Source organism: Harmonia axyridis, chromosome 3, assembly GCF_914767665.1.
Source record: "Harmonia axyridis chromosome 3, icHarAxyr1.1, whole genome shotgun sequence".
Classification (NCBI taxonomy): domain Eukaryota; kingdom Metazoa; phylum Arthropoda; class Insecta; order Coleoptera; family Coccinellidae; genus Harmonia; species Harmonia axyridis.
The window spans coordinates 15,221,796-15,249,126 of record NC_059503.1 but is presented as its reverse complement, the minus strand read 5'-3'; the positions used below and the strand labels follow the sequence as shown (position 1 = coordinate 15,249,126).

General features: G+C 32.0%; 3 protein-coding genes across 5 annotated transcripts in view; 1 reads left to right on the top strand and 2 right to left on the bottom strand.

Annotated features, from left to right (window-relative positions):
• LOC123676208 (protein hu-li tai shao) overlaps positions 1-18,409 on the bottom strand; it is a 53,375-nt gene extending 34,966 nt beyond the window's left edge. For all 3 annotated transcript variants that reach the window (XM_045611967.1, XM_045611968.1, XM_045611965.1), the window contains exon 1: positions 17,951-18,409. The gene's annotated coding sequence lies outside the window, so the exon portion shown is untranslated. The remainder of the gene's footprint in view (positions 1-17,950) is intronic.
• A 591-nt stretch (positions 18,410-19,000) lies between these two features.
• LOC123676226 (U4/U6.U5 small nuclear ribonucleoprotein 27 kDa protein) lies at positions 19,001-19,964 on the top strand. Its single transcript, XM_045612003.1, has 2 exons — positions 19,001-19,158; positions 19,240-19,964. The coding sequence occupies exon 2, from the start codon at positions 19,246-19,248 to the stop codon at positions 19,723-19,725; it is 480 nt and encodes a 159-aa protein (XP_045467959.1). The 5' UTR covers positions 19,001-19,158; positions 19,240-19,245; the 3' UTR covers positions 19,726-19,964.
• A 240-nt stretch (positions 19,965-20,204) lies between these two features.
• Positions 20,205-27,292, bottom strand: LOC123676209 (Fanconi anemia group I protein homolog). Its single transcript, XM_045611970.1, has 17 exons — positions 27,088-27,292; positions 26,698-26,972; positions 26,478-26,645; positions 25,927-26,147; positions 25,528-25,873; positions 25,173-25,396; positions 24,916-25,117; positions 23,747-24,012; positions 23,345-23,505; positions 23,091-23,240; positions 22,839-23,030; positions 22,656-22,786; positions 22,207-22,520; positions 21,637-21,827; positions 21,402-21,572; positions 20,871-21,295; positions 20,205-20,774 (listed from the first exon to the last, which is right to left on the bottom strand). Exons 1-17 carry the CDS (start codon positions 27,187-27,189, stop codon positions 20,252-20,254), a joined length of 4,062 nt encoding a protein of 1,353 aa, XP_045467926.1. The 5' UTR covers positions 27,190-27,292; the 3' UTR covers positions 20,205-20,251.
• Between the last annotated feature and the right edge of the window lie 39 nt (positions 27,293-27,331).

Below are 27,331 nucleotides of genomic sequence, written 5' to 3'. Positions count from 1 at the left end.
GATGTTATAGCAGCATTAGATCAACAGAATAAGAAAATTTAGAATTTTCTTGCAGTAGCCTAGTTTCCTCCTATCTGAAATACCGTGTTCTTTTTTTGCTCTGACGCTCACAACTTCGCGATATGACGTATAAACGCAACGGCCTTTTTTTATACAGGCATTGTGGCAGCTTTAGGTCAACAGAGATAGAAAATTCTGAAATGTCTTGCCGTAGTCTTGTTGGGTTTTCTCCTATCTGAAATACAGTGTTTTTTTTTGTCGTGACTCTCATAAACTCGCAATTAGACGCAATAACCCCCTGATGTGATTATACAGAGGTTATAGCAGCATTAGATCAACAATTGGATAATTCTGAAATTTCTTGCCGTTGGGTTTTCTCCGATCTGACACACCGGGGTTTTTTGCTCTGACGCCCATGACTTTGCCATCGGGTCCTGACGGATTCTACCATGTGTTGTAACAGCAATAGATCAACAATGTTGAAAAATTCTGTAATCTTCTGCCGTGGTCTAGTTGGGTTTTCTCCGATCTGGAATACTGGTTTTTTTTTTGCTCTGGCGCCCAGAACTTCGAGATCAAACGCATCAACGACGTGATTTTACAGATGAGTAGCAGCGTTAGATCGATAGAATTAAAAAATTCCGGTATTTCTAGCCTTGGTCTAGTTGGGTTTTCACCTATTCAGGAGAACGTGTTAAAAAAACACTATTTGCTAATTTTAGGCGTCATTGCAAAAACAATCGCTTCTACAATATCTGGTAGAATCGAGTCAGGGTGTTAATGCATCCAAACTCGAAGTTGTGGGCGTCATTAAAAAAAATACTGACGCCCACAACTGGCGTTTGGATGCATTAAAACACCCTGACGCGATTCTACCAGATGTATAAGCGATAGTTTTTGCTCGAACGCTTAAAACTAGCAAACAATGAAAGGAAAGAGAGTCAACTTTGGCCGATCAATTTCATACACCTGCCGTGCCTATAGTGCTGCACTTTCCCATGCTGATGGTCCTTCCTGGCATCTGAATGCATGGAAGGGGAATAGCAGCAATCATATGATACAATTTTGTTTGAAGAGGAAGCGGCATAATGAGCAGAGGAGGGAGAGGATTATTCCGTCGAAATCAAGAAAACTATGTGTTGGTCCTGATTCCAATTACGGACCAAATGCTTCGCAACCGGACATGGCTGAAATTGAAATAGAGGAGAAGAAAATAATTTTCCTTCAGAACCTACGGGACAGAATTTCAGGGGATTCATCCATACAAGAAATAGAGATGAAAACAAGAGGACAACACGATAATGTATTGTGGAGGGAATATCGACAGGATTATCTCACATCATCGAATTTCGGAGCAGTGGTGAAAAGAAGAAGGACAACACCCTGCCATAATTTGGTGAAATGCCTCCTCTACAAAAAACCAATAAACACTCCGGGAGTTTTATATGGCAGAGTTAATGAGAATCGGGCTATTGAAATATATGAAGCCACAAAAAATGTTGAAGTAACACGCTGTGGCTTCATAATAGATCCCGATTTCCCATTCTTAGGTGCCTCGCCTGATGGACTGATCAAGCATGATGGTCTGATAGAGGTCAAATGCCTTCAATCTGTAAAGGGTAAGCTTAGTGAAAACAAAAAATCGAAATGCTATACTGTTCATCAGGATGGATTAAGGTAAGAAACATTTCATGGATTATAATGTTGCATTATAATTATTATACGTCACATTGAAAATAATTTTTACAGGTTGAAGAAGAATCACAACTACTATTTCCAGATTCAGGGCCAATTGAACATATGCAGAAGAGAATATTGTGATTTTATTCTATACTGCGACAACGATTTTCACGTAGAAACCATTAAAAGAGATGAGAATATCTGGAAGAATATTATGGTACCAAAATTGAGAGAATTCTATGAAAATTGTATTCTCCCGGAGATAATAGATGGGAGAATTCCAAGAGGAATGCAAGTTCGCGAGCCAGAATCTTGAACTTATGCTTCAACGCGTAGGGCTTTCCCTCGCTTACCAAAAAAAGTTCTTGAAATTTAAATACACTTATAAAATATTTTTTCTCCGATTGACAACAAATTTCAATTTTGCAGACACATATCAATCAGTAAAGTATTACTTTTCCTGCCTACGCAGCAAAGTAAGTACTTTCATGCTTAGGCATCATCAGAAATGATTAATGGAAAAAAAAAATTTCAAACTACAATTATTATGGACATATACATTTCCATAGCAACCAACCATCGAACAATTGCAATTTGTATGAAATTTCATTTCAATTCATCACTACAAAAAAAATTAAAAGATCAATACTTATACATGGCCGAGCGTAGCGTGACTAGGAATTCAGCTGAGGTAGTCAATTTACTGCTTTGCCGCCTAATAAAACAAATAACTATCAAAAGTGACTTTTATTTGACAATAACCTTTTTCATCCGATTTGAAAAAATTATTAAATATTGAACTTAGATGAGCTGAATATATCTGTAAAAACCCCAAGTGTTCCTTTTCTTATTGCCTTCACTCATTTTTTTACGTGTCAAATGTCAAATAATCATTTTGAATTTCAGTAGAATATCAGAAATTCTCATCTAGATAAACAAACCGACAACAATAACCTAATAAATCACATGTCTTATATTCCTATACCCACTTTTGTGGTCTCCAAAGGCGCATAAAATGAGAACTCAAAAGCTTCTCGAATTTTTCATTCTAGAAATCTCAATATGCACTCTTTATGATTTTCTCTGTGAAATCATACACTCAGAGATAATCATATATTTTTTTCTATTATCCATATTCGATATACGTCCATGACAGTGGTTCATTGTCATTTCTGTATTCACAATATTTACAGTAATTATCTTATTTAGTAATATATAACTAAACAAATATAACAAATTTTCCTTCTTTTGAAGAAGTTTTCCAAAGAATTTTGCTCACTCATAATAAGATTGTGATATATAAGGTTGTTACATATAATGGATATTCCTTCTGGGGGGTATATATCCCCCTTATCCCCCCCTAGGATACGCCACTGTATCTAAACTGAACTGAATTTCTAAAGTTTACAGAAACACAAATTTACTCTTTGCTGGGCTTCATCGAGAGTTGAGATTTTATTAGGGGCAATAAATACCAAACAGGCGGTTCTTCAAATTGAATGGGTGTGTCAGGTACAAATCTACCAAAAATTTTCGGGTAGCTCCATCTAGCGGAATTGCAGTTTCAGCGCAAAGTAGTCTACAACCTTAAGTCCTTAACCCGATTCTACTAGATGATATAGAAGTTTAAATTAACCAAGTTATAATATTCTGGGCATTCTAGCCATGATCATTTTGGTTTTCCGCATGAAATTTCACCTCAATAATCTAATAATTTGTATAGATGCGCCCTAAAAGGGTCGTGCAGTGCAGATCATTGACTCCAACATTACAGAGAGGAAGATTAAGCCTGGGTCACGTGACCACGGGGGAGAGTATGAGATGTTCGAATTTCAATCGATGATAAGGGAAGTCAAATCACGGGATCTTAATGATTCAATGAACGATTGACCAATCAAAACATAGCTCTCTCTCTCTCTCTCTGCGATAGCTTTTGGACCATTGTTTCACCTAAATCTTCGGAATTACAAATATTCGATAACGAAATAAATAATGTCTGAATTCGCCCCGAGCAAAAAGCCATTCTAAAACGATTTCACAAGAAAAACACATTCTCTACCCAAAACTGTAGCGTCATTAAAATCCACTAAACATAAAAGTTATAATTTGTTCATAATGACTTTGGCAGAGCTTCGGAAATAACGTTTTATCTCCCTCCAAAACCATTCCATTAGTATCCAAACAAAAGCCCTACTGTCCCTGAGAAAACAAATTATCGAAATTAATTGAAACCTTTCCACTCCCAGATAAACTCCATCTGACTAAACTAATTCCTTCCGAGTAAACTAATGACACTAAAACACCAATCGAGTACAGTCTACAAAACTCGAATAAGCCACTCGATAGAACACCGGCGTGAAAAAAAAGGCATCCTGCAAAATATAAGTCGACGAATGGCAATTATTATCGAGTGTACAGTCATCAGACAGGTGGGTAGGTGACCTGTAGATCTTATAACGGTGCCTTGTACTTCGGAACACAATGGCGGACTTCTTTCAGCCGAGTAACATGGCTTTACAGTCTGAACGGTACGAAAAACTTGATGTATTAACGTTTCTTGGTAAAAAAAAAACCAACGATTAAAAGCCCACTCCTGCAGTTGGTATTATCCGGTCGGAAGATAATCCACGAGACTTGATAGGAGAATATCGCTGATCAATTTGCTTTCTCTCGCCTCTGTGCATATTTTGTCAATAAATTGCCGGGTACTGATCATTTGAAAAGCCTTCCTATCCACATAATCTTTACAAGCGTTTCGAGTTAATAGTAACTTCTAGTATTTGTAACAACTGATCAAATTCAAGCTGAATAATAAAAAAATTTACCAGATATTTATCCGACTTAGTACACTCCGAGCCAAAAGTAGGGTCCAAGCAAAAAATGGTATATTTACGATTTTCAATATGAAAATGAATAGTAATTTATTATTTGACTCAAGCAATACAAATTTTTCATATTTTTTTCTATTATTGAACATTTTTTAGATTTTCAGAATGTTGTTAATGATGTGTTAGGGGCCGTTTCTAGTTAAAAATTCATAACTTGTTTGTTTAAAATAGTACCGTGTTCTGCTTTTAGTATGTGGTGAACAGAGGAAAACTGAATCCAATGGCATACCCCATATAGTTTGTCAGGCCTCGGGAGGGGGTGGACTGCGATTTTGGGGGTATTTTTCCACTAAAAAATTCATAACTTTTTTAAATGGAGTAGTACCGTGTTCTGCAGAACACGGTACTATTTCAAACAAAAAAGTTATGAATTTTTATTTAGAAAATACCCCCAAAACCGCAGTTTCCCCCCTCCCCGAGGCCTGACAAACTATGAGGGGTATGTCATTTGATTAAGTTTTCCTCTGTTTATCACATACTAAAAGCAGAACACGGTACTATTTCAAACAAAAAAGTTATGAATTTTTAACTAGAAACGGCCCCTAACACAACATTAACAACCCTCTGAAAATCTAAAAAATGTTCAATAATAGAAAAAAATATGAAAAGTTTGTATTGCTTGAGTCAAATAATAAATTACTATTCATTTTCATATTGAAAATCGTAAATATACCATTTTTTGCTTGGATCCTACTTTTGGCTCGGAGTGTACTTGTGGATGTGGATAACTTCACACCGGTGAATTTAGTTTGTACATCCCTATATTTTCGTATATAAAATAATCTATGGATATTATGTAAGAGCATCACGTTCAAACGACTGCACCAAATTGGATAATTAATTTTTTGTTGTGATCATTACTTTCATGAGAAGGTTTACACAACAAAATATTTTCAAAAAAATCGCACGGAAAAAAAAGCTTTTCTTTTTCTTCCTACCGAGCGAGCAATCATTGAGTATAATTTGACACTTCGAAGGATGTATTTCGGGTTGTCTGACAGAACGTGCGAAGCCGGGGTGGGCAAAAGTATAATTTGACACTTTGAAGAATGTATTTTGGGTTGCCTAACAAAACTTGCGAAGCCGGGGAGGGCCGCTAGTAAAAAATAAGCAGCATGTGAAGTAAAAGAATATCTGTTGAACTTTCAAGATTTTCCAGGAGCACCTTTCAACCGTTTTATGGACGGAGCAGTCTGAATAACACTCTTATAATAATAATAATAAACTTTATTTAGCACTCGGCTATTGAAACCAATATAAATGTAATAATCCACTAACTTAATTAAATTCTTCATAAATATAACTCATTAAACATTTTTTAAATTCTCTATAATTATTGCAATATTTGATCTTTTCACACGGAAAAAAATCGTAATCTACATTCAAGTATAAGGATAATCTTGAACGAATATTCTAAATCTAAGTTGTTTTAATATTGCGTTGAAACTATTTTACTTGAAACAAAAATATCATTCTTTCATTTCAAGAACACACATATACTTGTTTACCAAGATTACAATATATTTAACTGAAAATTTCATGTTCTCGATTCAACAAGATCACTAGAATAAAACCAAGAATAGCTATCAAGATCCATTGAAAATCATTTTGTTTCCTCTAGAGAAAATGTAATACATGAGTCAAAATTAATAGAAGTCGATCGAAGTCTAGTTTTGATATTGACTTGAAAGAAAACCATTCTTATAACTAGAATATTAATCCTCAATTGTAGTAAAAATTGTTTTGATGGAAGAGTTGCACTGATTATATTAAGAATAGCTATCTTGATTGAAATCTAAAATATCTTCCGCGAATTCAACTAGTGCTTTTCTGAAGCATACACTATTCTTCATCCAAATACTAATATACGCAAGCCAAATACAGATACGCTCTACTACGGCTGGCCGTTTGTTCCTGCGCAGATTGTGGTTGGTCGGAGCGAATGATAGGGCTTGCGCATGATGCTAGTCTAGGTAGTTGGAACTAGTGGAAAGTGGAAAGTTTATTGGCAGACATTTTCGAAGTCGAAGAGAGCAGGAACAGTTTTTTATAGTTTAGTGTTCATAATATTTTTAGTGATTTATTATTATGGAGAAAATTTTAGACGAATGGGAATTGGCCGATTTGATTCCAATATTCAAGGGTGAGTACCTATATTTACAGATATTCTGAGAAATTGTTTTATGCACTTCGTTGGTCTGAATGAAAAAATTAACAGATTGATTGTTGGCAGGTATCATTAGATTTTATACTGAAATTCACGCTTTGGGTTTTCAGAGCATGGAATAACACCTGATAATATAACAAAACTAACAGAAAGCCTAATTAAGGAATTGATCCCTAATATCGGAAAAAGGATGAAATTCACTGAGAAGTGGATTAAGATAGTAGAGTCGTCGGTATGTACTCAAGTATGTTCACACAATAGTTCATGCAATAGGTGATACAAATTTAGTACCTGTTCTAATTTTAGGAAACAAAGATATATTTTTTTAATTTTTGTTATACGTTTTTTTTTTTGATAATATATTATATATTTTTGACGAATGTTATATGTTTATGTTGAGAAAATAAAATGTGTTCAATTTTTTCCTTTGTAAATTCTGTTATCACCCTAAATTCCATTTTCAGGTACCTCATAAGAAAAATATGGAATGTTGAGTGATCCTTCGGAGAAAATAATTATTGTTGTTATCCCTCCATCAGCTATCCGTTTTTTAACGATGTGATATTAGACCTTCCATATTTAATCATTAAAAAAAAACTCGATCTTCTCTCCAAAATAATCTGTTGCCTAACAGAGGATGTCATTTATTTCAAAAACCAATATTGAGGGATTATACGATATATGCCCAATATGATTTGTCGAGATAAATAATATCCTGATACCTAATATGTTAATACTGCCTGAAAGGTACAAGTTTCTCTATATTTGAAGAGATAATAGATGATTTCCAAAATAAATTCAACTTCATTTCACGTAACTCAAGTATAATACAATTCGAAACTCGGTGGTTTACAATTCTTCGGGTATATTAATCGCTAGAGGTAACATTACCTCCGAGATTTAGGATACTTCATTATGTACGATTACTGTAGAGTTGTACCAAGAACCTTATATTCCTTACAATTCGTACAAATCTACAGTAATCGTACACAATGAAGTACCCTAAATCTCTGACGTAATGTTACCTCTAGCGATTAATATACCCAAAGAATTGTAAACCACCGAGTTTTATTTATTCTTATTTGGAAACTAAGGACGTTTCGTCAGAAGATTGTTCTATGTTCGATCCAAGAAGTCTTATTCTTATTCGAAATTTTAGGTAGGTTTACTCGAAGAATGTTCTATACTCATTCCAAGAAGCCTTATTCTTAATCGGAAACTAAGAAAGTTTTGCCAGAAGATTGTTCTATGTTCGATCCAAGTGGGCTTATTCTTGGTTAAAGTAATCCTTCATCTTGATATAAAAGTTATTATACTATTCTCAAGTTTACTTTTCCTCATATGAATTGTAGTGAACATTTACGTTTAAGAATAACGTGCATCTTGCATTGAGTCAAGTTATGCTTGCGGATATATGAGTCTAATATTGCTTCCAGTCAAGACTACTAGTCTTGGATATAGCATATATTTTTTTCAGTGCAGGTAGTTTATTGAAGATAACTAATCCCCTGCTAAATGTGGATATATTCATTAATGTTGTGTTAACTTTTTCTATAGAAAAATCATCTCGACGTCGTGTATTATAATTATGTATCTCATTAGCAAATTTTAGGTTTTCACTCAAATATTCAGGTAACATTTCGTTCCTTGCTTTGAATATTAAATCTAATGATCTATAAATAATTATTTGATTGACACTCATCAATTTCAAACAATTTAACATATTTCTTATGGGAGTTCTTTTATTACATTTCGAAATAGTTCTCATACTTCTATTTTGTATGATACATTTTGTAATTTATCTATGCTACCTTTTTTTAAATTAAACATTTCAAAGCGTTGCTTTTCCTGCACAGTATTTTTTTCATTAAAAACGGTGTTTTATAAATATACGTAACCCGTTTTCAAATATTTTTCAAACAACAAGAAACTTGGTACTAACGTGAAAAGAAAGTGCTAAGACAGTAGCAGTGTCTTATGAAAGCTAGCTCCTGGACTTACTGAGTGTTATATCTATATGTTAGTAATAGCAGTAATACTAAAGTTTATTCAACATCAAAATTTACATGTTATGTCAAATTATTCATAATATAACATAGTCTGTTATATCCATGGAAACTATAGATGCATGAATTAGCAAGCGCTCAAAAGCCAAATTAGTGCTTTTCTCGAATTTCATCAATTATTTCAATAATATTCTCTCTACACTTTCTTTCGAATGCTATTCAAGATAAAAAACAATATCTTGTTCCAAGAAAAGAACATTTGGTAGCGCGACTGCAATTGTTTCGAATACATATCTTTAATCTCACCACAAAATGTCACACTTTCACAATATACTATTTCATGGAAAGAATTCCAACTAAGCGTAGATAGATCTCGAATTTATCGAAATGAATTTCAGTTAAACTTGCTCTACTGAGAACTCTAACCATGACGTCATCAAACATAATGGTATTTTAATGTTCAACACCGAGTATCTACCGAAAGAAAATATTCTTCGGATGCGGATTTGCTGAAAATTTTTGCAGAAAATTATTACTAGAAATTCGACGATTGTAAATCTTTCGCTTGATAAAGACTCCATTGTGAATTTAAGTGAACTAAAATTCGTCAAGTACTTCAATGATTCCAAAATACCTTTTTGATGGAACTGAACAACCGGTCACATTTAACGACAATATAATAACTACCTACGCAGAGCTTGAAATTACGAATGATAACAATGTCATTTTTCGTTTCTGGTATCCTGTTTGCTCATTCTGTCGTGAATTCATGGTGTTCTCAGTCTACCTACACGCTCAATCTTCAACCGATAAAATGTTCTTTCCGTGGTGTTCATGGGTCCGGTTACAGACCGAACAGAATGGACGTAGCAACTATTTCTGCACAACAACTTTATTCCACAATAAATCAGAAAGGAACTTTGTAAAATGAAGAGAGCACTTAGGTCAATTCAGGAGCTTTTCAGCGCCAATACGCTCTATTAGTGATGACGTCACACACCGCCATTTTAGTTCTCCTGTCAGTGTTCGGAATCTAAACAAACAAATTGTCATTCAAATTAGTACGTTGTCGTTGTAGAAATTGGCCTATTTTGATGAATAAGATTATTTGAGGAACGATTTTACTAATTGATAGACAGAAGGAACGAGATTCATGCCAGTGAGTTCGAACTTGAATTTCAACTGATAAACACGGCTTTTTACAAAATCTGGGGAATGATACAGGATTCAAACTTACTGGTATTAACCTCGTTCCTTCTGTCTATCAATTGATACTGAAATCGTTCCTCAAATACTCTTATTTATGAAAATACGCCAATTCCTTCAACGACACCGTACTAATTTGAAAGACAATTTATTTGTTTGGATTCCGAACACTGACAGGAGAACTGGAGAACCAAAAATGGCGGTGTGTGCCGTCACACTAATAGATCGTATTTCGTCCTTGGAGATCACAGAACTATAAAAAGGTGTAAATGTGACCTCCAAGGATGCAATTCGCGCATAGAGAACAAATGCTCAAAAGCTCCTGACGTTAGTGTTTCCTTCTTTTTTTTTTTTTTGTTTTAATTTTCTACGATTATGTCGAATTCAACACTAAGCTTGATATTTTTTTTTCTACATATACGTGTTCCTAAAGTAGAGGAACAGTACCCGGTTTTTTCCTTCAGACCCTTTTTTTGTGGACCATTGGTATTTTGACAAAATTTAAAAAAAACTTCGATCTAGAACTAGTCTTGTTAGTCTCTTGTGGTTTTGTCGTATCTGCTACCGATTTCGATAAAAACTCTCGAAATCCTCAGGAAAATCCAAATTATTATAAAATCCAGTTAGTAAGCTGTGATGAATAAACAAATTATTAGTTTTGGTGCTTATTTTTCTGATCTGTAAGGAGATTCGATAAACTGGTATAACCATCACAAAAAAAGTTGAACTACAAGAAACACCCTATATCACAAAAACAAAGCGTTTGCGTGTTTTTAGATTTGTTTCGGTCCGATCTGTTCTTCTGCAATATTAGATAGATATTCTGCTTGAATTTTTATGCTTCTGATGAAGCTATACTCATTTTCCATATTTTTTACTAAACTTGACATTTTTTTTCTACGAAATCTCAACTCGATCATTAATAACAAAAATAATAAGTATTTCTTTTACAATACATATTCTACTTCAAAATTGTTGTATTAGCAATATCAAAACTAATGTCCATTTATCCTGAAATTTTAATCAATGTTATGTATGAATGTTATTACAGATCACAAGAGAATAAAAATTGACGTTTCGGTTAGAGTTAAAAAATTATCCCATTTTCGTATTTTATTATTTCAGTCATTATGAAATCACAGAATAACGCATCCATGGATGACTCATCACATAAATAAATGTAAACAAATGTTATTGGATAAACAAATTGTAAATAAATTTCTTGTCTGATACCGCTTCAAATAATCAGTGCTGATAATTAAGGTTTAACTTAATTTCTTTCTATCCAATAACTCTCGCTCTTAAGGGTTTTCGAATGACATATTTACGACGTTGGTGTCAAAATTCTCATTCAGACGTGACACTTCAAACTTTCATTTTAAGTAGGTAGGTAGGTACAGGATTATTCACTATAAATTACCCACCCCTTATCATCGTTATTATTGCCTACGGAAAAAAAGGTTCAATGTTAATGTTGTGTGCTTATGACTAAATCTTGATAAAATGCTATCAAAAAACCAGTGGCGTGCAGATTTCAGGTGATAAAAACTTTTAATGCTTTTTTCAAATGGGTCACCCTGTATATCATTAAATTTTTGGAATGGTCTTCTTTTCCTGATTTCAAAAATATATCATGTTACCCCTTTCTAATACCGTTTTCGAGTTTTTAGACGTCGTTTGATGGTGAATTCAATGCACGACGTAACTTAGTCTTAACATAACTGCGCATGTTTTTTTTAGCGTTTGGTGCAGAATTTTTAGAAATAAAATTGTTGGCTCAATATTTTATGATTATATAATGATAGGAGTTAACTATCAAGAAATACTTATCCTAGAAGTAGAAAATATTTTTATAGAATAATGATGGGCATATTCAACATCTTTTATGATTTTTATTGTATCATGTTATTTAAATTTCCTAAATGAATTCTTGTTTTCTATTTTTTAATATTTGAACTTTTTCTTCCTCACCTCTAATAACTTAAAAATAAAAACGTTATAAGATAGGGCTAACATATGACGGTATATTTTTCATTTTTCGTCTTCATTGAGATGTCTAATGAACATGCGCAGAACCTGATTTGCACGAAGAATTGAAACTTGGCCAACTTATGACTTTCTTAATTCATGTGCATGAACATTACCATAAAAATTATAGTTTCATCTCAAGTTTATGATTAAGTTACGTCGTGCATGAATTCGCCATTAATCAACGTCAATAACTCGATAATGGTATAAGATAGGGGTAACATATGGTATATTTTTGAAATCAGTAAAAAAAGACCATTCCAAAAATTCAATAATATACAGGGTGTCCCATTTGAAAAAAGTATTAAAAAATTCGGATCCCCTGAAATCTGCACGCCACTGGGTTTTTGATAGCATTTTATCAAAATATAGTCATAAGCACACAACTTTTACATTGAACCTTTTTTTCTGTAGGCAATAATAACGATAATAATGGTTGGGTAATTTATAGTGAATAACCCTATACCTATTGGGAAATTTAAAAGTAGATACAAATTCCAAAGTTCTTTGTTTCTGTTTCACAATTAGGCAACATCGACGGCAAAATTTAATCATATTTTCTGGAAAAAACGAATTCTACAAGTTCTTAAGTTATACAACATATAAAAAATTCGAGCAAATTCACCGAAAGCCAATTTCCATTTTATGTGGTGCATGGTCCTTTATTATTGAGGAATGACTAAAAATAAATCTCAAAGGAAAGACACTACAGTGACATATTTATTAGGGTAGCAACGGTACTCATGAAAGGAAGTCGAATTAGTCATTTAAAATTCCTCATCATCACCAACCAATAACAACTAATAAATAATTCCTTACATGTCCTCACGAAATGAAAAAGTACATAAGTCGAACTGACAATGTTCAAACCAGACCTGGCAATTTCATTCTTACTATGAAATGAATAATTCTGAAGTGACATACAGCTTCAGTAAAAAAAAATACGACACGGTTATCCAACTTCATTCTGAAGAATAAGATCTAAATATATTCGATACTGAAGGGAATGCGGAAACGCTTTTTTATGGTGGTATCCACAATCCACTGTTTATTTTGGAACTTTCATTTCTAGTCACAACGTATGGAAACAGTTGAAGTCATACAGGGTATTTTATTTTTTCTATGGGAAACGCTGCCAATTTAACATAACGGGTGTTTTTTTAAGAGGTTGCCGATTTTTTTTTTGAATAAAACACATATAAAATTATGAAATGCCACTTTGAGCTGTCAAAACAACTGTCATAAAATAAAACGACAGCTATCGGAAAAACAAACCTCCTAAAAAAACACCCGTTAGTTGATAATTATTTTTTTTTATCTTACAGACTAAATACTACATAAGGTGAAATATTCTGTGAGCTGAAAAGAGAAAGTAGTGTGGAAATTTAAAAAATTTTAAGCTTTACGTTCAACCGAAAATCAAAACAGAGTGAGATATGTATTTTTAAAAACAAAGTTTTAAGATACGAATTTATGTTTTATATATAAATTTCGTTATGAAATATAAATACTTAAAGGTTATACTCGTAGTAGAGTGAGAAATGGCAACATGGTTGACATAAAGTGTAGTAACACAAAAGAAGAAGAAGAAAACTATAACATCTACAAAACAAAGCTTAAACTCTCTTTAAACTTGGCTACAAATAGTCGACACAAACACGCCAGTTATTCAGTACCCATTTGCATTTAGTGAAACGTTCTTTAATTGGGTGGTCGTTAAGCTCTACAACAGTGTTCTCTTAGGGTAAGTTATATTATTTTTATTTTGTTTTTAGTCTGTAGTTTTAGATGGTCTAATTCTTGAATATTCTAAATCATCGAGTTTCTTTTTATGATAATTACTTAATTGAATACTTTTTCCAGAAAAATAAGTCGTGGGCTCTATAAGATCAGTGATTTTCAAAATGGTCTAGATGAGCTCCCAGAAGTCTCCGGGAGACTCGACTGGGGTCTACCTTGGCTTAAAAAAAGGGTAAAAAAAATTCGAATTTTCACAGCCTGCATTTCGGTGAAGAATTATAGTATTGTGACTTGCAAAAAAGAAATTAAAATCTTTAAGATTCTAATTTTTCAGAATTTCTCCTAAAATTTTTAAGGAGCTGCGGTCAGTTCATCTTATTATAAAGCTCGAAAAATTTCAAAATTTTATTTTTTTAAGATTCACGAGATTTAATTCAAAAATGTCAGTTAGGCCGATATATTGATCATATCCATCAAATACATCACTTCCTTTAAAATTATGACTAATTTTTCGAATGCATTGTCGAAGTTAGGGTACATGATTGATTTTTAATTTCTTTTTAATAAGTCTGTTATCCCATCATTTCAATAAATAGAACACATAAACTATTTTAACTTGTACCACTCCGAATTAAGAATTAGAACTGAGTTTTAGGAATATGTTGGGAATTATGGGTGTCAACATTCATCTTAACAATCAGAAAGTTAAGCGTGCACACTGCGATAACCATCATTTAAAACCTAAACATTTCAAATGATATAGATAAATAGGAAACTCGAGAAAATGCAAGCAAAATATCGTTGAAATTTGTTATGTATAAAATAATCACTCGAATGTTCGAATTTATGTATGATGAACAAAAATCCTCATCTAGTTCAAATAAGCGACAGCAATGACATAAATCACATCTCATAATAATATATTACAGCAGATCTGTGGTCTCCAATACGCGCATTAATTGTCGAGCACTCGAAAGGTCATGGTGCCAAGTCAGTGCTTATCTCAGTAAATCTTGCAAAATACCAGACAACGCACATTTCAAAAATCTAAAACACTGAACCTTATTGCACTGAAATCACACAACTGATAAAGAAGGCAATACGCGCGACAAGACCGCCAACCAAACATCACAAAAAATCATCGTAAAAATCTTGGGTTATTTTTTTTATTTATAAGAATAGTCATACTTTCAGCGTTTGATGGCCATCGTATCCACATAGGTATCTGTCCAACATAGGTACTACATCCAATTTTAACAATCACAATCGTGCCGAAGAATGGTTTTCAATTCCAACTCTAGTTGATTGACTACTAACCTCGACCACGCCAGTTTGATTATGTAACACACGGCTAAATCTTCATCTCCATCGTCTGATTACGTTCTGTTAGGAGAGCATATAAACGGATGACGTCATCTGGTAAGTGGTTAATAACGTAATTTTATCACATCGAATGAAAGGCCACGTTTTAGTAGACATTCATATTATACCGATTCGAAATCGACAAGTTGGAAGCTGGCCAGAACCATGAAGGATCCCTTTCAAATCGTTAAATCGTCTTCTTCCAGCAATCGGCGAAACGAATGTTGAAGGTTCAAATCGAAGCCCCATGGAAGAATGAAAGCAATATTATAGAGTATAGAAAATTTTTTATTTCATCAAGAAATATTAACCAAAATTCTTGCACGAATAAAGGCGAGTAACGGTTAGGTCAATTGTGGCAGAACGATTATGTTATTTATTTCTACCGTGGAACTATTTGGTTTGAGCACGTAAAAATTCATTCAAAACTATATTTACTGTAACTTATTCTTGAAGAATTACATCCAACACTTTCGAATCTTGTGATTAAAGTATCAATGATTCAAGATAACATCGAAAAGAGTAGTTATCATTATGAACTAGGCATTAGAGAGATTATCGTTCATTCTGAGAATAATCTATTCATCATATAATCATAATAAATTAATCATATCATCATAAGCGTTTGAAATAATTTTCATTCGACTGATTATGAATAAACCTCGATATCGGGCTAACGGTAACAATAATTAAAATGCTGCAAATATTAGACAACAGTTCTTGATATCTCTTATCAAATAAAACATCTCAGATAAAAAGAGCAACAAAAATAAATGTTTTTGGTTTGAGGATTCAAACCAGGGACAATATACTCGTATTCTTTAATACTCTTAGCATAACGCTAAAAAACAAAAAACCAGGCAGGCTGTTATCTGTTTCAGATTCAAAATATTCAACGATTTATAATTTCGGAACTATGAAAGAAAAACCCTGAGGTAATAAATATTTCATCTAAAACCTACACGTATTCAATAGCATGATTTCAAGTGTCACAGATTCAAACAATATTTTCTTTCAATTGAATACAAAATTGTATTTCTGAGCTAGAAGTAACAAAGCTTCAAATGAAAGCTCTAAACGAAGATTTTATTATTCGATTTGTTCATTCTGCACTTTCCAAAAAGTAAATAGTGGAAGAATGTTCCAATGGTTCTTTACTGGAAATGGGAAAACAAATAAGAGGAAAGAGGAGATTTGTCAATCTGATAAATAACCATTAGAAGGTTCTAAATTGGAATCAGAATTTTCGGGTAAAAGTCAAAGAGTGTGAAACATACTTCCGTCAGTACTAGACCGTAAACAAAGGAAGTTCTCCCTAAAGGATGTAAAGGTATAGCGGCATAATCCATCAGAATGCATATCAGCTCTTCTTCCTATTACACCTAAATCCGTGACTCACAAGGAGATAAGGACTCTGACACTTATCAGGACACTCCTAATCGACGGAATTATGTCAATATAAATCGATCTATATGACGATGATAAACTGATTCGATTGAAACCATGAGAAATATCGATTGATATTAATGTGAAAATATTCCGATAATAATATATACATAACATTGACAATCAACGTATCCCTTTCAAATTGAACTATTCTCTTGATTTAATATTTGCAAAGAAAAAATTTTCTAATGAAACATAAAACCACCTACATTTTTAAATGAATTGAATAATAGGTACGTTTCAGTGGTTTCAAAATCAAATAGACCATCAAAATTGGAAATCGATGAACAGAATTATATTCAAAAATAAATATCAATTTGGAAAGAGTTGAAGTAATTGAATCGAATCCAAATAACGAGTCAGAATATATATCAATTCAAGCATAACTACCATTCAAATACATTTGGAGCCCTTTAAATATGATCATCGACCATACCTTGTTGAACAATATAGTAATGAGAAAATAATAGCATAAATTCTGACCATGCATAATTAAGCGAAATTATCAATATATTCAAGTACCTATTTCAATACAGGCCATGAAAAAATCATATACCTAATCATAGAAGCAAATTCAAACAATACAAAAACAGAGTAAAAACAATCCATAGATATACAAGTTAATAATATGGGAAACAATATCAAGTTTGGATTTAATAGTAGGTAATTCGTATTTTCATTTGCTGAATGATGATGATGATTCTTCTTTTCACAACCATCCAATATTATCGTTTATTTAAATTCTTCCAGATGTATCTAAATTAGGTGAATGTTTTTCAAGATATGCATACACGATCTCAGAGTTATTATGAGAGATTTTTTATGGTAACTACTTCAATATCGTTATCAGAAACTTTGATTGATTCTATTTATAATTGTGTAATGGTTCGATTTGATGTAAAGCGTTTTGAGATAAGAATTCGATATCCAAAAATGTTTAAAATATGAGATGACAATTTTGCATGTATATGGGTTACACAAGTTTCCGTTTAAAAATTAAATTTCAGCAGATCCTCATTATTTATCATTAAAAATCACTTGTCTACGAAACGGTTCCTAATTTCCATGATTCAAACCATAAATAAATTGATGGAATTCTTTATCGATAATTTAACTGGTCAAAAACGGCCAATAATTAAAAGTTGCCTGAAATAAAAAAGTCATAATCCGCAGCGTCTGTCTAGTATTAAGTTTCTTTAACCTATACAGTCATTCAAATTGAGATATTGGCTCAGAATTAGGAATAACAAGTAGGAAAGATTCTTCAAAGAGTTACATTAAAAAATTGAAACAGGTGTGGAATGCTTCAGAAATTAAGATATATATTAAGTATAGACACACCCCTGTTACATTTCGTGTACTTGTCATTACAATTAAAAATTAAATCAGGTTTTACATTACATACATACGCAAATTATGTAACTAACCTTTGTCACTCCGGTTAATCCAACACTTTCCCTTTTATTCGTAACACCACTAAGATTCTCCAAAATCCAGTCTCACACAAAATGACACTACAACTACTAAAAGTCAATCTGTTTCGACTCTGCGAGATCGAGCATACGCATCATCGATTGGACGTATTTTGGCGGCCGTAGCCTAAATCAACAATGACTGCGGAAACCGGGAATTCTGTTTTCAAAAATTTAGACAATAGTTATTTGACAATTCCTTAAAGGTATAATACTCGTTTTATCTCACTCCTCTGTATTAAACAAGTACAGCCTCTCCTATTCCTAAATCCCGATCCAAACAGTTTTGCTCAGTTTTTCTTTTACAAGCGTACCACTTATTTCATACCGGCTACGCAAGCGCACAATCTTTGTTCGAATGGAATAGATAGGAGTTTTCAATTATTAGGATGGATCTTATGAACATGGTGTTAAGGACTAAAATAGCATATATGACCATTACAAACATTGTGGTGGAACGTCGATGATTCACTTATTCGACGTTGTCTACGTTAACTTTTTTTAGTGTAAATACGAATTTTTATTCAATTCTATGGGTATATCCAATAACATTTAATAATTAGAAAAAACTCAAATAGCTTCATATCAGCTGATTATAATATTTAAAATCAATTGGAATACTACCATTCGACTATTTTTATTATACGTAGGTATCGTATCACAATACTTTTTTTGTTATACTCAACATTCTGAACCATAGAATAGTTTATTAAAATAGAAAATCTTCAGTTCAAGTACCTATTGAAATGGAAGTGAACGAATTATTTAGGTTGGAACAATAAAATTGAATTAGTTACATCTCTTTTATTTTGTATTCAATTAACATAGCAATTCAAAATGCATAAAGGAAGAGAACTTCACAAATACTTCTGAATAAGTGCAAGAACCTTAGACTGAGATAATTCAGTTCAATAATATATATCAATAATGAGTGGATTATTCATAGGTAGAAGGTAATATTTACATTAGTAATATGCCAATGAAAATAGGAATTGTTGAAATTTGGTGATTCCTTCTTTCAGATATATTTCGATGGATAATAGACAACACCGCATTAGAACACTAGCGCTTGAGTGTAAAAAAGCGCAACTAAAAATGAGAGACGTTTTTATATCGATTTGTTGACAGTTGTCAAAATAAAAGTGCTGTTGATTTTTTTATAGGTAAAACTTGGAAAAATATAATTTTTTTCATATTGTTGGTTTTTTATAAACTAGTATTTTAATTGATCTATTTACTTTCAGGATATAATGGGCAGACGTAGTAGATCGAAATCTCCCTTCGAATCCCGAAGGCGTGATAGAGACAGAGATAGGGATAGAGAGAGAGACAGGGAATTAAGGGAACGGGATAGAGATCGACATCACAGGAGGAAAAGATCCAGATCGCGGGATAGATCTAGGGACAAAAGAAGATATTCTAATGATAGGGATATTCGACATCATTATACTAGAAGCAGATCGAGAAGTAGATCTAGGTCAGTAGATAGACTGAAAAAAAGAAACACACTTCCTGAAAGACCCTTAATAACACCTGCAGACCTCGAAGGCAAAACAGCTGATGAACAAGAGATGATGAAACTGATGGGTTTCTGTACGTTTGATTCCACTAAAGGCAAAAAAGTTGATGGAAATGATGTAGGTACAGTCCATGTCATTTTGAAACGTAAATACAGACAATACATGAACAGAAAGGGAGGTTTCAACAGACCTTTGGATTTTGTAGCCTAATACAGTCCTTTCATATTTCAACTGAGATTTGTAACATCATCAGGTTTTCAACCATACCTCATTTATTATTCTTAATGTTTTTCCATGATGAATTTTAATCCCGTTCATTATATTTCATACCGTTAAACCTTGATAATGATAGTAAATATGCAAGTTACAAGTTGTGTAGATTGTGATCTTAGTGTTAAGTTTAATATTTGTGATTTCTGAAAATCAAATAAAGTTTTTGATATCCTTCATATTCCTCTTTTATTTATTCGTCTTTCCGAGTATATTTTTTTACTTAAGTACTTTTCATTCTGACTACAGCTCTAGTTTGAAATATTTATTGAATAAGTTATATAATGGAAAGATCAAAAAGTTATCACTACCTGTATTCTATATGTTTTATTTATTTTGAAAACCATCAAATTTAAGAATTGAAAACAAACATGGAATTTTTAATATGCTTATTGGAAGGTTCAAACTAATTCATACTAAATCAAAATATATTTATTGAAAAAATACAATACTCAAAACTTAAATTTCAATGTTTCTTTTTTTTTGACGGTGGCATAGTTGATCTATCTTCACTATCATCTGAATCCTCATCACTATTATTACCATCTTCCTCTTCTTCAATATCATCATTTGTCCCATCTTCATCATTTTCTGTTGGATTATCATCGTCTTCATTAGTTACTTCATTACTTTTTGAATCTTCATCTTCATTATTTTCTTGTGAGTCGGTACCATCTTTTTCCGAAATGTCAAGTTCGTTGACCAATATTCGGAAATCTCTTGTGGTTCCTGCTCCAATATATCTGTGCAAATCAATTTTAGTTTTATTGGAAAGTTGCATGATGCATTTGCTGAATTGTTCCATTGCATAAACCAACTTCGGTATTGAACGGGTGTTTTTCAATATTTCATTTTTTCGAGAACTACCACTATCTTTTTTTCTGCTCTGAGCTGCTTGACTTTTTTTATCTTCTTCTTCTAAATGCAATATGAAGAGATTAATATCAGAAGATAAATGTTTCCCAATAAATTTCACCAATTCTTCAAACCTGCAAATGCATAACTTGAAAATCTATACATGCAGAACAGTTTCGAAACGCTTCTGCATATGATGCAAATAATAAATAACCTTACATAAAACGTACCTAGCTCCCCTCATTGCTGCAGACGCGGCAGATGATAAACTGTTAAAATATTTCGTAACGTTTACTAATATAGAATAAATTTGAATAGCAGTCCGGAGGACAAGTTCGGATAACACTCCTGGTTGCATTATAATGGCAGTCATTTCATCAAGGAGCTTCGCTACAACATAAAGCAGCTCTGACACACTTGCTTCTTTCTCTGCAACAGCATTCCTTCTACATAACATAGCTGTAGCTGTTAATTTTTTTGATTTGGCATCATCATATACTGGTACATGAGATTTTAAACTATGTTCACATTTGAGTTTAGTCAAAATAAGTTCTACATCGTCCAGTAATAATTTCATTGCATTAGTTATAGTAGTGAATGCACTATTTACCGAAAGTTCATTCACAATCTTCAAACTTTCTTCTTCTTCTTCTTGCTGAAAAGATAAATAATTATTTTATTATTAGAAATAATAAATTCAAAGAGGAAATTATGTTCCATTATAAAATTATATGTACAAAATTATTTATAATGTTTGTTACCTCTCTTGTCATCCCTAATACACTTCCAATGCCTGAAATGACACATTTGAATAGCTTAGAATCGAGTTCGTGTTTGAGGTGCATGTTGAAAAGAAGAGTGAAGAAAAGTGTGGCACTTGATTTGTTACACAATGTTTGATCCTTGGCGTATTGTACCATCCAATTATAAAACTGAAAAAAAAATTAGAATACCTTTTATGAAAATAAGCATTTCTCATCAAATGCAAAAAAATACCTCTCTTGAAGAGCTACTAGTTTCTGAAGGCATAAGGTTCAATAGAAATGAAAGGGTGTTGAGAAGTACCAGTGGTAATTTCTTCATTTCATAATCATCACATTCTGATTCCTCGAATTCTTCAAACAATTTCTGGTAAGTTTTGATGATATTCCACAAGTAAAGAGGGCTTTCCTCATCTTTTATGGGATCTAGAAATTAAATACATGGTCATTTCAAAAGTGGGTCTTTTCTTTAACATACGGTAGAATATAAAAATGAACCATTTCACAAAAACCACCTATATAAAGTATGCAGAATGGAGAGATGATATCCACCTCTCAAGTCAGATTTCTCCAAATTTCAGGTACTGCTCTGAGTTCTTTTTAGAAAGATTATGAATCCCATGTTCACTGTTTTAAAGCAAATTGTCACATACCAACATTTTAATCATTTATAGACACATGTTCTCTTAATCTTACATTTAGGTGATGTTCTAGTGAAAATAATACAAGATCTGGGATCATATTAAAGATATGACGATTCAACATGCTCAAATTACCTAGCAAATCTATTCATTCAAATGCTTACCAAAAATCTCTTTATTCACCTCATATGGAGAAATGAAACCAAGTATAATCTGAAAACATTCTGCAGCTTCAATAGCACTGATACAGTCGAAGTCTTTGTAGTTGTCGAAGTTCTTTATACATCTATTGTATATAATGCAAGCAATTTCAAATGCATCCTCTGGCTTTATCTTTTGATTAACAAAATCATTTTTGGTTTTTATGTTTTTGGCTCTGGAAAATATTTGATGAGATGATTGAAAAAAATGCCTATGTAATTCTTTGTTTGATCTGACAACATTTGCTTCCACTATAGTTGTCCATTCAACAATAGGCCTAGAAAAAAGGTTTATGCTTGAAATGATATATTTCAAAATTTAGTTGGAATAGTAAAATATTTAATTCATATCTTTGAATTATCATATTTTCTTGAATATCATTCAAATGAGGTATGTCCAATATTATGCTCACTCATGTAAAAGTTGTAATGCTTTATGTAAAATGGTTATGTTCAAAATAGTTTCTGGGACTTTAAAAGCGGAGGAGGTTTTTTGGGATGATTGATCTTTCCCCTTTTTACCCTTCTTGGATTTTCCAATATTCTGAAAATGAAGGTGAGATATATTTCGAAAGGATATCATTTCTACTGCATACCTTGGCAAAATGAAGTAATCTACCATAAGATTTAAAAAGGGAAACAATTTTAGGGCCATTTTCTTCTGAATAGTTATTCCAGGAAATAATTTTATAACCTATCAATGCCTCATAAACTTTCATGGCTTCCTGAAGAATTATAACTTTTTCTTTACATTCAGGTAAGATATCAGAAAGATCAGTTCCATCATCCTATAACCAAATAAGATCATGACTAGCCTGGCAAAGATGAGTTCCAATAATACAACTTACAAGTTCAAAATGAATGAGTTCACAAGATATCATTCTATCACATATAGAATCCATTAGTTTTTGAAATTTTTCAGCGGTGAATGGGAAATCCTCACTCTGAATTTGTACAAGGATCAAACCAATAACATAAAGAAGTTTTCCGAAGCTTTCCTATAAATAATTAATTCAAATATTTTTATATGGTTCAGTGGACAATGAAAAGTTTTATTTTCACATATTCGCTTCAACCTAAAACTCATTTGTTTGTTCTGTACCTGTTGAATAACATCAGTATATTTAGTAATTGAAAGTTTGGAAAAATCAAGTGGAGGTAGAGTTTCTTCTTCTATAATGTAATATTTGGAAATCTGGGTCCATAAAATTTCTAAAATTGGAACACTCAAGTCTTTATTTTCGTAAGCTGCCTGAAATACACCTAGAAAAATATTTTTTTATCACTCTTAAAGCACAACTGACTGAAATTTTGTTTTTGGTTATTTTAGATTGTGCCAAAAAATTATCAACATGTAAGTATGACTACAATTTTAAACAAGTGTTATATCAAATTTGTACATATTCCTATCAATAGATGAATGAAATTCTTAAAATTCACACTGTCTGCTACAGTTACAGATATTTTAAGAAACATTCTTTGTAAATAAAGCTATTATGTTCACCTTCATACAGCTGGCTTCTTACTTCGAGTTTTTGCATAAAGCACCTTTTCAAAATACTTAAAATCTCCCAACTAAGGGCTTCATTACTGAAATGACCTTGGGATTGACTTCGGTTAAGAGATAACTGAGTGAACAGTGAAGGACCTGAAGATGAAGAACTACTCATTGAGTTACTCATCTGACTTAAACTCTCTACATTCTTTATAGGAATCTTCATCAATAGTTTTGAAAAGCCTATGACTGCCATCTGCCTTGTTTCAGTTTTACTGAAATTAAATAATATTTATTTTATGAAGACTTATTTTTGCAAAGAATTATATTGTCGGATTGTCTGTATTTTCGGGTTTTGAACCGACAGTAGTCTTAAACAATTGGGTGGACTCACTAATGAAGTATTCAAGGTCAAAATAAATTCTCTCTATGCGTCCGTCTTGTACACAATTACTCTGGAACGGAATATACTAAGAACTTGAAATATTCAGAGTAAGTTTAGGGTTCAAATATTTCAATTCAGTTTGTGAATAGGCCGAATCTGTTTGATGATTTCGGAGTTATACCAATATGTAGGTTTTACAGAAAAAAACAATAAAGTTTTCTGAGGACCAAATGAATTGTTTATTTGCAAGGAGTGTTGAAGAAATGTGAACTGCAAGAAGATACAAAAAGAACAGAATTTTTAAAGTTGCCAAATTCATTCTAAATTAAATTGGAAATTTCAATAAAGAGATTGATTTAATTCAAGAATAGACAAATTTGAATGTGTTCGCAAAACTTGGTACACATTTATAGTAGAATATATAAATAATGGTTTCACGTCTGTATATTAATAAATATCAAATTGAATTCACGGCGTTAAGACAATTTAATTTGATAGTAGAATATAGCAAAAGTAAAAAAATGTATATTTTGGGCATGAATTTATTATTTTTATATGCTTCTTTTTTACTTTGGATATGAGTTCAGGAGACATACCTACATGCAACTTTGTGAAGATATTACATGAATACGAATACAAACAAGAACTCACTGAACTCATTTTGTGATCAATATTATATGAGCCTAGGATTAATAACAAGGTAATTGTTTAAATGGTTTTGAAGTTGTTGAGGAAAAAATGAAAAATAGAATCTTGACTTTATAGTATGATAAACATAATAATTTTCAATTACCTGGAGTAGAGAGACTTTCTAAAAAGTAAAATGGTTTGATCTCTGACGTTACTATTCAATTTAGTTAAAGGTAACACTATATCTAAGAGGAGAATAGCTGAACTTCCAGGTATTTGTTGTAGATCCTCCATTATATCGTAAATTAATTTTTGCTTCGTTACCATGGCCATAAGTACAACTTTTTTGCATGCAGATAAACACTCTATGAATTAATTAAAAATGTAAGAACGTCCAGGATATCATATATGCTTACTAACCTAAATGTGAGTTTATATTTTGATGGGTACGCATATTTTTCAATATACGATCCAAAATAGCTGTACTGTGGTTAGAGAACTTCTGAAGTATGTTTTGAATGATCTTCTTTCCTAAATCCCACAATTTCAGCACATTTGAATCCACTATATGTGGAAGTGCACTTTTAATGTTCAATAATGTAAGAGCAAAGTCAAGTAAACTTTCAGTGATGTCGAATGATGTGCTGAAAATATAAAAATTAGAAAAAAACTTAATTCAAATATATTGATTTCATACTCTGCTATCCACATATATTTTGTAGAAAATATTTTCAAAGAATAAGCCAACTTTATTTATTTATTGAACAATACTGACCTACTATTTATTAAAGTACTTATTATACTTTCTATATCTATGAGTCGAGTAGTCATACGTCTAAACCAGACAGAAGAATTCCTTTTAGTTTTTTCACTGTAGAATCGTAATATCAAAGATTTGAGAATATCACACACTTTATCCTTATAATCTTCCACCTCAGAAATAACAAGCAATACTTTGATATGAAATGGATGAAGAATAAATTCAGGAGCTTTATTCAGAGTTTTCAAAAATGTTAAGTAATCTTTAATTGCATATGAATTAAAAGATGCCAATTTTCTTATCATATAAAATACTGAAAGTTCTGCTTCTTTTAATTGTTCCAGGTCATCCATTGTCGAATCTAAAATATTGATATTAAGGTTCAAATTGAACTAACAAAATGAATGGACTTACCCTCATCAATAGATGAATCAACATGATCAAAATTTTCTTTATATAGTCTTAAACCAAAGTATTGTTGCAACATAATAACTATAGATAAAAAACTTTGGTTTTTGCATAACTTCAATAGTTGATAAACAAAACCAGGAACTTCTTGAGGTATAAGAGATTCCATGTAAGATCCTAATTTTGTGAGAACCTTTGTATGATCCTCTTTGTTTAAAGACATATCACTAAAAAGAAATTTTTCACATTGATCTATTTCATTTTGGTTGAATTTCTATCAGAATTCGATTGATAACAGAAACCATCAGATTGAAGATGAAGTTTTGAATACATTTTTTACAACATGATAAAATATTTTCTGTAAAAAAATTTCATACAAAAGGTTGATATTTTGTTTTGAAATGGTACTAAATTGATAATAAATACAAAAGAAGAAAATAGAAATGAGTTTATTTGAAAAAACTGTTGAATAGAATTGAAGTAAATCTTCTGAAATGACATTATGCAATCATATCTCTACATTCAATATGATTAAATCCATCATTTGATGAACTCACCAAAATATTGAGGTGATGATCACTACTTTAGAAGGCTCCCATTGCAGCGAACATAAAATATCTATAATTTCCTTCTCAATGTCTTTTCCGCTCAAACAGTTGCCTTCAAATTCAATGGATTCCTTTTCAGACAACTTGCTCACAATTTCAGGAAAAATATCCTTCCAACTAAAATAAATTTAATTAAATTAAATCAATTCATGTATCGATACAAATATACCTCAGTCTATTAGTATTCATATTCTGAAAACCTTTTAAACAAAATTTGAGGAGATCCACCAAATATTTAGTTTCATATTTAGGCAAAACATTCACAATATAATTCAACAAATCATTAACTCGAGTAGTGGGCGTCTCATTTTCATCCACATATTGCAAAGTTGCTATTATTATTTTCAAACCCTTTTCTTGGAAATAGGATAAGCCTAGAAGAAAGTGCTTCCATATTTTTATGAAATCCACAGTTAATATTTCATCTTGGATAAAGGTGATGATCTGAAAATATACCCCGATTTGTAATGAAAAGAAATTGAAATTGCAAAAATCTTCATAATAGTTGGGATTGAAACATTAATTCATTATTGCTTGAAAAGCAAAACGAGTTTCTGACCTGTTTGTCTGTAAAATTATTACACAAATATTCCCCAAACTCGCGATATTTTTTGGTTTCAGCATATTCATCGATTGTAGCCAATAAACGTTTTCTATCCATCGTAACTTAATATTAAACTCTGTTGCAGCTGATTATCAATTTTACGTTCATTCCGTTTGTGTTCATTTTTAGGTTAGTAATTTGAATCAAATATTTTGTTTACATCCGACTGGACTTGTGACAGTAGTTCTAATGCATAGAT

What these genes read in the sequence shown, in the direction of transcription:
- LOC123676226 (XM_045612003.1), top strand. Translation starts at nt 19,246, where the DNA reads ATGGGCAGACGTAGTAGATCGAAATCTCCCTTCGAATCCCGAAGGCGT.
- LOC123676209 (XM_045611970.1), bottom strand. Translation starts at nt 27,189, where the DNA reads ATGGATAGAAAACGTTTATTGGCTACAATCGATGAATATGCTGAAACC. An exon ending in AACTCATTCATTTTGAACTT is followed by an intron (nt 23,031 to 23,090) that starts GTAAGTTGTATT and finishes ATTTGGTTATAG; the next exon opens with GATGATGGAACTGATCTTTC. An exon ending in GCAGCAATGAGGGGAGCTAG is followed by an intron (nt 20,775 to 20,870) that starts GTACGTTTTATG and finishes ATGCATTTGCAG; the next exon opens with GTTTGAAGAATTGGTGAAAT.